At 47.7% G+C, this 16914-nt stretch overlaps 1 protein-coding gene and 1 long non-coding RNA gene across 6 annotated transcripts in view; one reads left to right on the top strand and one right to left on the bottom strand.

Moving 5' to 3' along the window:
- Window positions 1-16914, top strand: part of BCO1 (beta-carotene oxygenase 1) — a 38481-nt gene that overhangs the window by 17133 nt on the left and 4434 nt on the right. Inside the window, exons 5-8 of the mRNA XM_025426957.3 lie at window positions 978-1125; window positions 3598-3818; window positions 6267-6524; window positions 14053-14158. Of these exons, the coding sequence (XP_025282742.1) occupies window positions 978-1125; window positions 3598-3818; window positions 6267-6524; window positions 14053-14158 (733 nt within the window). The remainder of the gene's footprint in view (window positions 1-977; window positions 1126-3597; window positions 3819-6266; window positions 6525-14052; window positions 14159-16914) is intronic.
- LOC112646714 (uncharacterized) overlaps window positions 1167-16914 on the bottom strand; it is a 40115-nt gene continuing 24367 nt past the window's right edge. For 2 of the 5 annotated variants that reach the window (XR_004815966.2, XR_004815970.2), the window contains 3 exons: window positions 15440-15536; window positions 3684-3798; window positions 1167-3593 (listed from right to left, as the gene is read on the bottom strand). This is a non-coding gene — a long non-coding RNA (uncharacterized LOC112646714). Of the gene's footprint in view, window positions 3594-3683; window positions 3799-13617; window positions 14177-15439; window positions 15537-16914 lie in introns of those variants that run through there. The other 3 variants (XR_004815967.2, XR_004815968.2, XR_004815971.2) reach the window with 3 other exon arrangements.

Here is a 16914-nt window from a genome sequence, read left to right as displayed (position 1 = left end):
AATGGGAGTTTGAACGATTGTACCAAATTGTCTGGAGTTGAGTAGCCCTACCTTGTATTGACCTGAAGAGGGAGGTCTTAGGCAGAGAGCAAAGAGACAAAAATAAATGTCCAAGCAGATATCTTTCCTGGGCTGAAGCAAGTCAACATTTTCATGAAAATCAATAGACCCACTCATTTTTCTCCAGCTGGCTATTCAAAGCCTCAATGTCTTCTCCATACATTTTAATGATCTGTTAAAGGGAATGCTTTTCTTAGCTGTGAAATTATGTCCAGCACCTTTTAAGCTGAGCGGCATCGGTCCAACTGATGTATGCTTTCCACAAAGCCTCAGAGAGGAAATACTAAGAGAGAATGAAGCCTTCCCTGACTTTTGGCTGGAGGTCATGCTATTCTGAGGGAGGAAAGGAGGACAGTTGGTTCCCCGGCCATGCATTATTCTGTGGCTGTGCCCTGTTGGGAGTTGTTGGGGGTGGTCATTATTGAGCTTGTTAGTCGTTTGGCTTTGACCAAGTGTTTTTGTAACTCTGTTCCCAGAATAATGCTATGAGAGAGGCCCAGAGATTTATGCCTCTGTGGTATGCAAAAGGAGAGAATTTAAATGACATAACCAGAGCAGCAGTTAAGATTAGAGCTAAAGGCTGCCTCTCTGCCCAGGTCATTGCTCTGTGGTGAGGCATCTGCTGCCATGCTGAGGACACCCAGCGGGACCAGGGGCAGCAGGGCCGAAACACAACAGCCACAGAAAACATATACAGCTCACCAACTCCCCTGCAAGCTCTATGCTGTAGGAGGCTGACTGTCGTGAGGTTCTATCAGGTCACATGAGTAAACCTCCTCTTTAAAGGTGAAATCTGTCTTATTTTCAGATCAGAAGATCTGCAAAAGTAGCCATCATCTCTCTGAACCTAGAGCAGTTGCATTTCATCAAGTTTCACCTGCTCCCATTTTTAAAACCAGGTGGCTGTCATTTTGCAGGTTGATTATCGCAAGTTCGTGGCTGTAAATCTGGCAACAGCACATCCTCATTATGATGAAGCTGGAAATGTTCTTAATATGGGCACGTCCATCATGGACAAGGGGAAGACAAAATATGTGATCTTTAAAATCCCTGCCACAGTCCCAGGTAGGTCATTCTGGGGATATAATGAAGCACAGACACCAAGGGTGGCTCCCTCCAAAGATTTCTGATTTTTATTGATGACGTAAGACACAATCTGAGACTTTCCCTCATGGGTGATTCAGAATGACCATGAACATACTTTTTTCCTTTAGGAGGAAAGAGATGTTGCTGGGCTTCCTTTTGAAGAATGAATTCTTTTACTATCCTAACCTGATTTTCTTTAGGCTCTAGTTCATTCATTCATTAATTTATCCATTATTCATCCACCATCTACCTGTCCATCCGTCTGTTTATCCACCCATCATCCATCTAACTATCCATCATCCATCCACCTATCCATTCATCATCCGTCCAACCATCAGTTTGTCCACCCATCCATCCACTTGCCTATCAAATATCTTTCCTTCCATCCATCCTTCCTTCCATTCATCGTTCCATCTGTTTTTTTTTGTTTGTTTGTTTGTTTTGTTTTGTTTTGTTTTGTTTTTTGTGCTGCCCACTTTCATCCCAGCCCCTGAACCCAGGTTCCTAGTGTCGATATGGGAGCTCAGCCCTGCTTCAGACCTTCAGCCTTTCAGACACCACTCCCCCCGCCCCCCCCCCCCCCCACTCTGTTCTAAGGACCTTCTGTACCTTCTCCTTTTAAGGCCAGGAAACTGGAGAAAATCCCAGGCCAGTTGTGATTGCATATTCCTGAGAAGAGGAGGCTCCTGACCCTTATTTGTCCAGGACCCTCCTGGGAAGCACGCCCAGGAGACCAGGCCTCTGAGGGTGGTTGCACAGGGCTTAGGAGACAGGGAAGAACTATGAGGGTGCTTGGCTTGACCTGCCAGCTTAGGGAAATTGGCTTCCTTCTGTGAACCCTGCTGGCCCCTTCCCTCATGTCCTGGAGAACCTCCTGAGCTAATTACTAGACTCTGTTGGCTGAGGTGAGCCCGTAAGGTCAGAAGGCACAATGAGTATTCTTGTTAAATGGAATCCCATGACTTAAGCTAATGGAGGAATAGAGGGTCTAGCCAGGATCCTAGAATGTCAGCCCTGGGGATGGTCTAGGCATTTGAGTTTGTCACCTCATATTACAAAAGGATGATGATGAGGCCCAAGGGGATCAGGTGACATGCTCACGGTCATGCTGGTCACAGGAGCCACCAACATCATGCCACCGGCTCCCCACTGAGCACCTGCTCTCTGCTAGTGGCTTCCCTGGGATTCACGCCTGTGTCTTGCCTCCTAGGCCAGGGTGCTTTTCATTTCAGTTTGCTTTGTGCTCCATTTGTTTTGTGAATAAAAGAACCACCCCCAAGCCCCACAGCATCCCTCCCACCAGCCAGCTGTTTACAGTGTGCACAGGTGGCCACAAGAAAGGTGGGGACGCTTGCAGATAACTCATTATAAACCAGCCCCAGGCCTGGGTGGGGAGGCCTTTTGGCCCGTAGTGACTCATCCTTACAGAGGAATAAGAACACGAACATGTACCGAGCACCTTTGCTGTCTGGATGCTTGGGTGAGCTACTTGGACTACTTCATGATTTCATTCTGTTCTCTCTCCACTCTGTGTCATTATCCCTAATAACAGAGGAGGTAGCCAGGCTAAGGGGGCCATGTCTTCTTGGCTTAACCTTTTGCCTTTGGCCATAATGATAGACCATTCCATTATGCCTCAGTTTCCCGTCTGTAAAATGGGGATCATACAGTCTACTTCGATTGTCACAAGATGTACAATAGCCCCTTATCACATTGGGTACTTAGTCTCACTCCCAGGTGTTTCACAATGGTCAGAGTGAAGAGAAATTCATGGAAACCCTATGAGATACATCTTAAATGGTGGTCCTCAGCAAAATATTAAAGTCGAAGCCTGTGAAGCCAGCCCATCCTGTGGGTGCTTGATAGAAATGAAAGACCTCAGGCCCTAGCCCCACATACTGAATCAAACTTCACACTTTGATCATGATCCCCAATGATTTGTGTCCATAAAGAGGTGTTGTTCCAGAACAGGGGCTAACAAGCTTTATCTGTAGGGGCCCAAGAATAAATATCTGAGGCTTTGCAGACACGCGGTCTCTGTTGCAACTACTCAGCAATGCCACTGCAGCCTGAGAGCAAGTGTGGCCATGGACTCTGCATAAAGGAAGGAGTGTGGCTATGTTTCCAAAGAAACCCTGATGCAAAAGCAGGGGGAGGCTGGCTTCAGCCCCTAGGCTGTGGTACAGACCCCTAGCCCAGAGGCCTGGCTCTGTGGCTCAGTGTTTTCAGATCGTAGCACCAGGTCTCACAGAGCAGGAGGGCTTAGGTGGGAAGCACTCAGAGCCCCTATGTGAGCCAGGCAGCAAGCCCTTCATTGGTTTAGTTGTCAGCTCTCATCCAAAGGTTCTTCTTAGTGGCCAGGTCAGTTTGAAAGGCTCAGCTGCAGGTGATGGTGGCGTTGTCTGCGGACAGCCAGGTCCTGTGCTGCTCCTGAGGCTTGCCTTTCTCTAGAGGACAAGAAGGAGAAGAACCCCTTGAAGCACACGGAGGTGTTCTGCTCCATCACCTCCCGCTCCCTCCTCTCCCCGAGCTATTACCACAGCTTCGGAGTCACGGAGAACTACGTCATTTTCCTCGAGCAGCCTTTCAAGCTGGATATCCTCAAAATGTCAACTGCGTACATCCGGGGAGTGAACTGGGCTTCCTGCATGGCTTTCCACAAGGAAGACAAGGTAAGGCCTGGCTGGGACCCCCAGCCCCACTGGGCCAGGAGACCCCTCAGCACAAGGACAGCCAGAGTGAGGTATCCTGGGAAGCAGACTGAGATGGAGGTTGGCATGCAGGAGGTTTCTTAGGGAGGGAGAAATGAGCTACCATCCAGTCTCCCCAGAGGCATCATCCAAACTTCCAGAGGGCTCTGAAGCTGGATGGTCCTGCAGAGTTGTCCCAGGTTAGGGCAAGGGGGCCGGAGCCCCAAGTCAATGAGTCAGGGGAGCAGACTGTCCCTGTCAGAAGAGCGAGTGACCTTGGGCAAGCCAGCTCTCATCAGCCAGGCAGTCTACACCAGCCCAGCAGCCAAGGGCTACTCATCAGTGCTGACCTATATCTGGGCTTCTTGCAGCTTCCACCATGGGCCTTATCCATGGACAAGGCCCTTCCAGCATCCAGGCAGCCACCGGTAATGTCAGGGAAGAGGTTCTATATATGATTTAGACATCATAATGACAGAGCATTCACCAGATAGCACAGCCAAACATCTTCAGGCACACCTGAGTGCTCAAAGTGTGGAGGTGTGCATATGTGTGTGTGCCTGCCTGTGTACATGCATGCTTGTATATTCAGGGGTGTGTGTATGTGCACATATGTATGTGTATGGATATATCTATGCATGGATATGTGTGTGTGTTTACTTCCTGTTGAAATGAGTAAATTTCTACGTGTGATAAATATCAAGTAATTCTTAATGTCCTCTATTCAAACAATACACAAGTAGAGAAAGTAACATGTCAAGTCTCCTCTCCTCTCCCTTGCTGCTGCCAATCCACTCTCCAGAGGTAACCACCACTATGCAACTTTAAGACCTGTCCTTCTCAGGGAGGAGAGTGAGGTCCCTCCTCTGCTCAGAACATTCTAGTGATTTCTCATCTTCCTCAGGATAAGTTCCAAAGGCTTCACTGACCAGCCTGCAAATCCTCACAGGCCCATATCCCAACCACTGGCTCCCTGCTCACTCAGCCTCCTCTTGGGCCTCCTGTATCTCAAACCAGCCTAACATGTTCCTGCCTTGGGGCCTTTGCATTTTCTATCCCTTCCACCTGGAATGTTCTTTCCCAGAAGTCTTCCTCCCTCAATTAATCCAGGTCTCAGCTAAAATATCCAGATCCTTGAGGCCTTCTGTGATGAACCAATCTCTAACAGACCCTGCCGTAGGTTTCTCCATCCCCTACCTGGCTTCATTTTTCTCAGTAATGTTCATTGTCCAAGGCACATTATTTGATCACTGCTGGCCTCTCCCCCACTGAACTATAAGTTCCATGAAAGCAGGGGCTTGGTTCTATTCTGTATTTCCCGGAAAAGTGTTCCTGAAATGAATACACTGGAATGAACGCACTGGGGCAAGGGGGCCATCAGGGAAGCTAGCTGTAGCTGGTTTTGCTCTTTGGCCCCTGGAGATCCCTTGGCCCTCAGAGAATCCCACAGTGAGAAGACCTGGCTGCCAGGAGGAGGGCATAAAGCCCTGGGAAGGACTTTGGGATGCATTTAGAAGAGAGATTTCTGAAAAGTTCCTGCACCTGACTCAGGGATTGGGATCACAGAGAAGCAACCTGCCCATCGCCCACCCCCCACACTGTCAAAGCCTTCCTCCTCTGCATTCCCACTTAGCATTCAAAACTAGATTCTGGGGAAGGAGAGAAAGAGGCACATGAGCTGGGAGGTGACGGCCACAGGACAGCCTGGAGAGTCCCTCCCTGCCTTTCAGAAGGAGGGTGGTTAGGCCAGAAATGCCAAAAGAAAGAACCCCCACACATACCTTGAATTAGGCAACTGGGGTTGCAGATATGGCTAATTACCACCCAGAGTGATACTGCCTTGTGACACCCAGAGGTGTGTGCAGATACCCATGTGGGCTCCTTAGCTAGAACAGGTCTTTGCACACTAGAGCCTCCAGTATAAGGGAGGTTGCCGTGACAACTGCATCCTGGCAAAACAGGCAGTGGGTGGAGGTCAGGAGAGGGTCTCAGAAGGGCTGGTGTGGTTTTAGGGTTTTAGGGGTTCCAGCTGTGGCTAGAGACCAAGGAGGGCTAGAACACTGGTCAGTTCTCCCCGACTTGGCCATTGCCAGGGAGCTAGTTTGTCATGGCCCACCATGAGTCACAGTCAAGTGAAGGGGGTAGAGGGACAGTGTACCCTCCAGAGTCTCCCCCACTCTCTGTCCTCCTGGTGATGCAGAGGCCCCAGCAGCAGAGCTTCCCTCTGCTCCATCTGACGGAGATGATCAGGGACATGCACCAGCTGGCAGCTCTCATTTTCTTAGCCTCACTCAGCTGGAGCTCTGGGGGAGAGGGATGCTCCAGGGTCACTAGCTGGTGGAGGGCAGGGCTAGGTCTTGACTTGTGCCCAATGCTATAGTGCCAGGCTGCTGAAGGAAAGCTGACCCCTTGGTGGGCATCTTCTTTCAGACTTATATTCACATCATCGACCAAAGGACCAGGAAACCTGTGCCCACCAAGTTTTACACGGACCCCATGGTGGTCTTTCATCATGTCAATGCCTACGAGGAGGATGGCTGCCTTTTCTTTGACGTCATTGCCTACGAGGACAGCAGCCTTTACCAGCTCTTCTACTTGGCCAACCTGAACCAGGACTTTGAGGAGAATTCAAGGCTAACCTCCATCCCCACCCTCAGGAGGTTTGCTGTGCCTCTCAATGTGGACAAGGTAATGGCTTGGAAGGGGACCCATTTCATTCCTGGGGAGCCATGAGCCTTCATGGGAGGGACTTTGGCACTCATTTAATTGACCTTGAAATCCAAAGTGAGCTGTTCTTAAAGACAGAACATTTTTTCATTGTTTTTCCAAAAGTGCTGCATATTCATCATAGAAACCTAAGAAAATAGAGATTAGGTAAAAAGGAAAAAAACCCATGAACCTATTATGGATATATTTATATTATCTCCAACATCTCTCTCCGTAGGTAGACAGACATATTGATACACATATTGATGTATCTGTATATATGTATATATAATATATATGTATTATATACTATTAATATATACAATTAATACATATCTCAATAAAGCTGTTAAAAATTCTGTGTAAAAAAATTCTGTGTAATATAACTTCTCTAAAACTTAGAAATATATATGTATATTTTATATATTGCTTAATTTCAGAGAAGGAAATCACAGAATCCCTCGCAGCTTCATTGAGACATAATTTCATATACCATACGTTTAAAGTGCACCATTTCAGTTGCTTTTAGTGACTTAGCAGAGTTGTGCCGCCAACTGGATTTTAAAACCTTTTTTTGCCCCGGCAAGAAACCTTGTGCCCTTCCACCAACCCCCTCCGCCCTCCACCCCCCCGAGCCCCAGCACTCATCCACTTCCCATCTCGAGGACCTGCCTGTTCCAGACACATCACACACGTGGAGATACGCGCAGGGCGGTTTCCCACGGTGGCCACCCTCCCTCTGCCTCGTGTTCCCAAGGTCTGTTTCTGCCACAGCGTGTGGCAGCCCTTACTTCCTTTTCATGGCAGAATATGCAAATGCTTTTTTTCACTTATGTGTATATCTAAACATCTCTCCATGACCTCCAATATTGTTCTCCAACATCATTTTAGATATTTGTCTGATGGTCTCCACCAGGATTCGTAACTACTCGCTTACCTAATGCCCTCCTGTTGATTAGTTCCCTTCCTGCATTAAAAATGACCAGTAGGCCAGATATTATCCTCAATTAGGGTGATGCTACCAAGGCTCCAGGCTTGGTTTTGGAGGCTACAGAGATTTCTGGCTCCAGAACTCACTGACTTCATGACTTAATTAATTTAAATGAAAGCAAATTCAATTCAACTCAATTTTGATGGCTCCTATTTACTAAATGCACTCTATGTGCCAGGTACTTTGCTAAGCATTTTATTTTCCTTGCCTCACTTAACGATCAGAACAACCTATGGGAGAGGTCCTCATGTTAGCCTCATTTTACAAAGAAACTGAGACTCAGAGAGGTTAAGGAATATGCCCAAGGTCACACAGCCTCCAGGGGCAGAGCCATGATTAGCCCCTGCAACAGCCTACCTTCCAACAGCACTTGTAGCTGGTGTGAAGGTACAACTCTACCATCCTCCCCAGCAGGCCTAACTCATGGAAGGAGCCCACAGAGATCATCCTGACCCTTCTCGGGGTTCTGCAGGTCTCGGGAATGGAGGACTCTGCTCCAGAAGGCCCAGGGAGCCTTCCCCCAGTCTCACTGCTGGGCTCCTCGATGCAGAAGCTCAGGCACGCTCCCACTCAGTAAGCAGGGCTCTGCATGTGCACCCAGGTTTGTCTGGCTCTGGAGTCAAGGTTCTTTCCTATCTTCCTGGCATTTCCCCACCTGCAGTCATAGGTGTAGCTCTGTCATGATTTTCACCATATCTCCTATCACCTCAATTTAATATTCACAAAGTCATGTTTTGTTCAAACCATCTCACTCTTGAAAGGAAACCTGTCACCAGCCAGTGGAAAGCTAGCATTGCTTGTTGCAAATAGAAGACAAGCACAGGCATAAGGCATGGGCATAAAGCACTGGAGATAAAGCAAAGGTCTGAAGCTCCAGCCAGATATTCTTGCTTTTCAAGACTTAATCTCATTGTTAAAAAGAAAGTTCTAAAACTATGAGGTGTTAAAGACATAGTGGCACCTCACTGAGACTCTCCTCGACCCAACCAGGAAGACTGGAAGAGAAAAGGGAATGAACTTTCTCCCCTCGTAGTTCAGGGCTGCTGAATGAATAGCCACATTCCATGAAGTCATCACAAGGGCCCCTGCCCTCTGCGGCCCGTGCTCTGGGCGGCACCACAATGCCATGCAGTGCCATGCTTGGTCTCCTGGTTCCAGGAAGTAGTGGGAGGTGGGGGGCGAGGGGGCGGCGGTGTCACAGAGCACACAGGTGGCAAATCCCAAGGCCTGGCCCTGCCTCACGCAGACCTCAGCCTGGGGATGAAACAGAGAGGAAATGCTTCCTCCCACTGCCCACACACCGAGGGATTTTATAACCTTTTATCGTGCTTGAAAAATGATTTGCTTCCTTGGAACCAAGCTAAGATGTTTTGCACGTATATTTTGAAAAGCTGCCATGTGAGCCACCTACTGCTTTGAAACTAGCAAAGAAGTGTGAGCCCTGGGAAGAGTAGCTCTGGCCACGCTTTTTAATTGCTATTTATTATCCCTTAAAAAGTCTTCTTGCTTCACTTTCAAGTTGCCCTGGCTGCATATGAAATCAAAAAGTTGAGCGGATGGACATGGTGGACATGTCCAGATCTGGCACCTCTAATTCCATCCTATCCAAGGCTTTTTAGGACAGACTGTGGGTTTCTCTGGCACCCATCAGTCTGGGGCCTTCACATGTCACTGTCCCTCTGCCTGCAACCCTGCCCTCTTCCCATCAGGCCTCCACTGCAGTCTTGCCTGCAGGTTGGACTCACCTGGGGGCTTTGAGACCACACCTGGGCTAGGTCCTGGGGCGTGGGGGTGGGGAGGAGGGTGGGGAGGGTAGAGCAGGGTCTCAGCCCCCAGGGGCTTCTAATTTGCAGCCAGTCTAGCAAATTCCTGCTCACCCTTCAGATGTCAGGATCATCACTGTCTTTAGTGAAGTTTGTATGCTGTGCTCTGCCCCTGCAGCTCCTTGCTGAACATTTATCCCAGGTAAAGGGCCTTGTTAGTCACCTGCCCTGGGAAAGCTTTGAGAGGGCCAGAGCCATTGGTCTTGTCAGCCATTTATCCCCTGTGCCTGTCACAGGGCAAGCTTGTAACTACTTTAAATCAATGAACGAGTGACAGGTGAGTGAGAAATGTGTGAAGGGGGGTCTCTAAAAGGACACGGGTGTTTCTTTAGCATTTGGAACATTTCCCACATGGAAGGAATGTGCAATAGTGAAGTATATTTAAAAGTCTGGGACCTCCCAGCTGCCCCAGATTCTCTTGTGTTCCGGCCAGCTAGGGTCAAAGGAAGGTGGGGCCCCTTGGCACCCTCGGCCTGTTTATGTTGGGTGGCTCAGGGTTGTCTAAGGCGGAGCTGGGCTGGGAGGGGCGTGGACAAGTACAGACAGTTCAGGCGGCCGCCCTGCCCTCGTCCTGCAGGGCTCGGAGCGCTGCCTCCAGGTGGGTTCGTAAGCACCGGCCTTCCCTTCCGACAGCGACAGCTACGTATGCACAAGGTGCCATCAGGGAAGGCGGCTTTATGGACTTACAAGGAGCGGTGTCAACCGGCTGAGTAGATTTGGTTTTTGTCTTGACCCCAAGTGCAAAAACAAAGGTCCAGTAATAAAAGAAGCTGCCATTTACTGAGTGCTCAGTATGTACCAGGGCCTGTGTTAGGTGTCTTTTTTCCTCTTAGACCCCAGCAAGAGGGGCCACTGCTCTGGACCTGGCATTTGGGGGAGAGGGGATGGCCTGATCAGGCTTTCTCTGGCAGTGTCCCTTCCTCAGAGGAGTTCACAGGGCTCGAGGGGCTGTGCCCACCCAGAGAGGGGCCTTCCCCTGCCCCAACCATGAACCAGCTACCTGGGGTCCCTGGATACCCTGCCCAAATAGCCCCAAGACTGCTCCCAGCACCTGCCTCTCTCATCCTGAGAGCAGGCTGTGCCACTGGAGTACTGGCCTCAGACCCATGAGGTGGCCAGGGTTGGCAATTGCCTCAGTCATGCTGGCTGGGGTATCTGTGCAGTGAGAGAAAAGAAGGCAGAGACAAAGAAGGCCAGGCCCAGAGGCTGATCCTCATTCTGCCAATTCCAGCTCAGAACTCCAAGGAGTCCTAGAATTCCAAATTCACACATCCTTCCAGACCAGCCTTGTGCAAAAGAATCCACTGCAATGATGAAACATTATCTAATGCAGTAGCCACTAGCCACGTGTGCCATTGAAATGTGGCCAATGCAGCTGAGGAACTGGATGTTTAATTGTACTTAATTTTTAAGTTAAGTGTAAATAGCCACATGTGGTCGGTGGTTGCCATACTGGACAGCACGGTTCCACATTAGGAAGGTCTATGTATTTGCTCAATGTATTTAGACATAGGGTTGGTGGGTCTCCACTCTTGTCTTGGGTCCTGCAAATTTTAGGAACTGTTAATGCTTTCCATGCTTCTCACCTGATTAGTAGGACACTCCTCTGAGTTGCTTATTATCCTCATGACTACAGATGAGAAAGTAACTTGCCCAACATCGCAGGAACATCTGTGGGATTTGAGCTGGGATTTAAATGCAGGTCTGTCTGGGTCCAAGTTACTAACTACGATGTATCTGACCCTCAACACGGTGTTTTTATAACTATTATTTCATTGTAACTATAGCCTTTAGACACAGGTCAAAGCATCCCCACTTATGGTCACTACCCGTCAAAAAGTTATGAGTCGCCCTCATATTTTATAAATGAGGAAACAGGCTCAAGGAAGGCTTGGGGATGAGGGTGGGGAGAGGCTGCTCAAGTTCACATAGAAACCCCTCGAGTCAGGTTTCACATGCAGGGCTTCTGAACCCCAAAGCCAATGTTTCAGGGAAATATCGAGATGGCTGCTTCTCCCAGGATTTCAAGGTAAACCTGTAGGATTTTGTTGACTTTGGGCTGGAAAGCTCTTTCAATGCTGAGCATGCTGGCCACCAAAAGTAGCCGAGTCATGTTCATTACTGCTGTGTGGAAAAATTCAGTTTATCCCTCAACCAGTCTGACCAGTTTTAGGCTGGAATTAAAAGACGTCTCTGCAGACATACTCCCTGAGACACAAGCCCAGGGCATGCACAACAGGCCTGTTGCTGTCAGGTGACTTAGCAAGCACTGAGCCGAGCCTCCCCAGTGTGTGGTGTGGTGCAGGTGGAGGCCTTCAGACCTTCTGTTTACAAGACCCCACGGATGTGCTGGGTGTCAGGTGACTTTTGCATGCCTTTCATCTCATTTAATTCCTACAACTACCCTGTACAGTACATGTTTTGCACCTTGACAGTGGAAGGAAAACTAATTGAATCATGTATTCACTCATTCATTCAGCAGTTACTTCCTGGGAGCTATGTGCCATGCATTGAACAAAATCTGGTTCCAGTCTTCAAGAGGAAGACAACATGAAGGAAGCAGCTCCATGCAGGAGATAATTACAGCTCAGGACAAATGCCTCGGAGACACTGTAGATGCAGTTAGGGAAGGGGTTATTTGGGCAAAGACCTACAGGATGGGAACAGGCCAGTCCCAGGGCCTTTGTACCTGCTTTGCCCTCTGCCTGCAATGCTCTTGCTTCTAAGCAAAAGAATTCTGATGCAAAGGGCCTAGACTCTCCTTTCCTCTGTGTGGCCTTGGGCAAGTCACTTTCCTTCTCTGGGCTTTGTTTTACTCTTCTGTCACTTGAGGAGTTGAACTAAACAAATCTCAAAGGGCCCCTGCAGTTCAACTGCTAGGATGCAGCAAATTCACCCTCTTTCCCAGCAAAAAGCTGCTGTCATTCAAATAGGTTTCCTTTATTTTTTTTAAGATTTTATTTATTTATTCATGAGAGACACACAGAGAGAGAGAGAGGCAGAGACACAAGCAGAAGGAGGAGAACCAGGCTCCATGCAGGGAGCCTGATGTGGGACACGATCCCGGGTCTCCAGGATCATGCCTAGGGATGAAGGCGGCGCTAAACTGCTGAGCCACCCAGGCTGCCTGATGCTGTCATTCAAATAGGTTTCCTTTAATTTTTTTTTTAAGATTTTATTTATTTATTTGACAGAGAGTGTGCACAGACACACAAGCAAGGGAGAGTGGAAGGTGAATGGAGAAGGAGAAGCAGGACCCTGGAATCATGACCTGAGCCAAAGGCAGACGCTTCACTGACTGAGCCACCCAGGTGCCCCTGAATAGGTATCTTTTAATGATAAAATCCTTTTTTTGAAAATTTGGAAAGTAGAGAAGAGTTTAAATGAGAAGAAGTCAACCATAACAATAATTCTCACCCTATAAACTCCATGAAAACAGGGACTCGGTCTTATTTCTCCTCCTTCATTGCCTAACCTGCATTCCCCTCAGTGGTAGCAACATAATAATAAAAAAATAATAAAAATGATGTAGGGGCACCTGGGTGGTGCAGTCGATTAAGTATATGACTCTTGGTTTTGGCTCAGGTCATGATCTCAGGGTCGTGAGATTGAGCCCTTTGTTGGGCTCCTCGCTGAGCACGGGGTCTGCTTGAGATTTTCCATCTCCCTCTGCCCCTCCCACTCGCATGCACACCACTCGCATGCACATCCGGTCTCTCTCAAATCTTTAAAAACAACATTTTCAACTGCAGCTAACATTTATTTAGTACTGACTGTTAATCAGGCCCTCTTGTAAACCATTTGTATGGATTATTTATTCTGCACAATACTTTGGAGATGCATATACTCTTTGCTTGAGGCATCTACTATACCTTACACACATGAGGCCACAGAACTTCAGCGTTACTAAATCACTTGCTCGAAGCCCCATAGCTGGAAACAGGGAGCAATAGAAGCCCAATAAATGTTATAAATGTTTAAGCAATTGTTTTAAGTCCCTCTCCTGGATTGCAATGACGATGGTAAGGCCCTGAACAAAGCCTGTAAGTTGAAACCAAGGTATGCCCTCCCTAGACCTTTCACTCCAAGCAGTTATTTATTGCTTGTCTTCATTTCAGCAATGGTACATTTTCATAGGAGAAAATCCCGAAAATACAGATGAACATAGAAAAAAAAGTCCCCATAATCCCACCGCCTGCTGTCTTGTTAATAACTGGTGTATTTCCCCCAGGCTCTTTTAGGTGTAAGTTTTTTTTTTTTTTTTTTTTCAGCCTGATTGAGCTCAGACAGCGTATGCAATTTACTGCTTTTCTCAGGATTCTATCATGAGCATTTCCCATGTCATTATGAATTCTTTATAAACATCCCTTTAATGACTGATGCAGCCTTATACAGGTGAATCAGCCAGTATTTAAAAAGTGAGAACCTACCAGTACATTAATTTCACCTGTGAAAGATAAGCTAGGAGAAAAGAGCCAGGAGTTTAGAGACCCCCACCCCCATCCTACCACCATAGCTATGTTGTCTCTGAGAATAAGCGTAAAAAATACCGACCATATGCTTGCTGCTTCCTGTGGCTCACGTGAGGCCAGAACAAGATGACATCCACCAAAGCACTTTTTATAACATATTCAGTAAAGCAAGTGTCTGCTCTGGATAACCAGTTTTCGATTTTTTTTTTAACTGATTCTTTCAGAATGCAGAGGTGGGCTCAAATCTAATCAAACTGGCATCTACAACAGCAAGAGCCCTGAAGGAAAAGGATGACCAAGTCTACTGCCAGCCGGAGTTGCTTTATGAAGGTAAAATGCATCCTCTTTCTATGCATAGGGGAAAGGAGAGAAAATGAGAAAAATCGGAGAGGGTGACAAAACATGAGAGACTCCTAACTCTGGGAAATGAACAAGGGGTAGTGGAAGGGGAGGTGGGCAGGGGGTTGGGGTGACTGGGTGACAGGCACTGAGGGGGGCACTTGACGGGATGAGCACTGGGTGATATGCTATATGTTGGCAAATTGAACTCCAATAAAAGAATATACAAAAATAAAAAATAAAAATATAGTAGATGCTTAGGGAAGAGGCAGGCTTTTGTGAATTCCCGAGGCCTCTCTGTACCTCCTTCTGATGCAGAGGAGCTGCATACAGAAAAGGGACAAACAGGAAGGCTCTTGGGGTGCCCCAGTGGAAAGCATTTGGGGACAGTTCTCTTTCATAGATCTTCGAACACCTCCCAGAAAGGCACTCAGCCAGAGGGTGGCCAGGGGTGGGGGTGGTCATTGGATCGGGTGACTTTCATGGCTGGCCTCTATAAACACTCTGATTTATTGAATGCTCACTTACTGAACAGGGACAGTGTGTTTGCATTTCTACTTCTACACTTTCAGAATATCCTACAGAATAGAGGCCATCAGCCCCATTTTATGGAGGAGGAGATGGCTTGAAAAGGTGTGCCCCCCACAGAATGTAAACCCCTTCAATAAAAGTTGCACCCATGAGAGCAGGGCTTCTCAACCTGGGCACCCCTGATATTTGGGGTTTGGGTCATGCTTTGTACCGGGGGTCATCCTGGGCACTGTAGGATATTGACCAGCATCCCTGGCCTTGATCCACCAGATGCCTGTAGCACCCACACCCTGAATTGGAACAGCTAAAAACCTGTCCAGACATTGTCAGTGTCTGGTGGGGGCACCATCACCCTGATGGAGAACCACTGCCCTAGAATATAAGCCTGTGAGGCAGGGACCATGTTTCTGTGCTCGGTGTTATCACCAGTATGTGACAGAAGTATGGCTTAGAGGGGTCTCTGCTCAACACACGTGTGGAATGAATGGGCTGTCCAGGACACTCAGCCAGAGGGTGGCCAGGCGTGGCTCTGCTTTGCTCCCCATGTTGGCTGCCCCATGCCAGGTTCAGGCATCTGGAAGGATACCATCCTAGAGACTTTGTTGGACAACCCCAGATTTGCCCATAAGAACCACTGCTGTACAACAGAATCTGTGGCACCCCAGGCACTGGGAGTCTTTACAAGTGAATATATAGATCTTGGCCTCAGTTCTTAAGGGATCAACTTGCATCCCCACTCACCTGGCACATTGTGTGGGTAGATGGAAGCTTAAAACATTATGGTCTTTTTTGTATCTGAGGAGAGACTTCTTGCTTATTGTGGCAGTCCTGGGCAGTGCTGAAAAACATGGCAACAGGTATATCCCTCGGAATCCCTCCACCCCCGGCAACTCTTTGGAAATATGCATCATCTTTCTGTAGTGTATGGGTTGCTTGGCATGTGTCAGGCCCTCTTCTAGAGCTTTCCAGACCTCACCCCGACAGTCTCACCCTGTTATCTTTGGACATTAGATGAGTTTGCTCCAAGGGCCTGGCCCATAGTGAGAGTCCAGCACAAGGTAAAAGTTGTGGGAGAACTTCTCTGGGAGGCAGGTGTCAGCATGTGTCATTTTTGTTTTAGAGCTGAGGACAGCAAAGCTGAAGATAATACCATAACTTTCCCAAAGACAGGGAGCAGAGCCAGGATCTGAATGCATGTCTCTTAGACTCAAAAACCCTTAACCTCTGCATTTATAGTTTTACAAAAGGTGTACGTACCATACCATCTTGAATATTCTGAAATGGCTTCTTCCACTTAATGAATATAGCCTGGGAATTTCCCCATTTCCTGAAGATTCTTCAAGAGCATGGTTTCAGTAGCCTCACAAAATTCGCAGGGATGAATTGTACTATTTTACTTAACCAAGTACCTGAGGCTGGTCATTTACAAGGTGGAGGTAAAGGGGAAGAGGGTGATCTCCAGACCAGGTTTGAGGACCAGGAGCACCATGCGAAGTCTCAGACCTACCATTGTGGGCACCAATTGTGGGCACCTTTTTCTGATTTCAGTATATGGGTGGTCCTTCCTGCTCATGGTCACTGTGACCTGTCTCTTGGAACTTTCGTGATTATTTGTCTGTGGGACTGGACATCTTCTACCTCAATAGGCCATTTCCAGGATGCCTGGGTGGCTCAGCGGTTTAGCATCTGCCTTCAGCTCAGGGCGTGATCCTGGAGTCCCAGGATCGAGTCCAATATCGGGCTCCCTGCATGGGGCCTGCTTCTCCCTCTGCCTGTGGCTCTGCCTCTCTCTCTCTCTCTCTCTCTCTCTCTCTCTGTGTGTGTGTCTCTCATGAATAAATAAATAAAATCTTAAAAAAAAAATAGGCCATTCCCCTGCACTTCCCTTGATCCTAATCACCACTCATGCCTTGCATCCGTTTTAGGAGGCCTCTGTGTGGCAGATTTTCCATGACTGCTTCCTCTTTTCTTGGACATTTTCATAGCAGTTGGCTCTAACTGCCTGAAATATTCCATAAGAGCGGGGGAAGGGGAGTGATTTTCATTTTAGCACTCAGACTTAGAAATTTAATTTGACAAGACAGGCATATATGTATACATGCACATGGACAAAATTTTAAGGTATTTTTTGATTACAAAAGTAATAGGCATAACAAAAATTTATCATAATTTGTACAGTGTACAATATAAATCATAAACTACAAGGAAGTTATTAT

This window comes from Canis lupus, chromosome 5 (genome assembly GCF_003254725.2).
Source record: "Canis lupus dingo isolate Sandy chromosome 5, ASM325472v2, whole genome shotgun sequence".
Lineage (NCBI taxonomy): Eukaryota > Metazoa > Chordata > Mammalia > Carnivora > Canidae > Canis > Canis lupus.
Note: the sequence above shows the minus strand (reverse complement) of the source record. Positions and strands in the feature narration are given on the sequence as shown.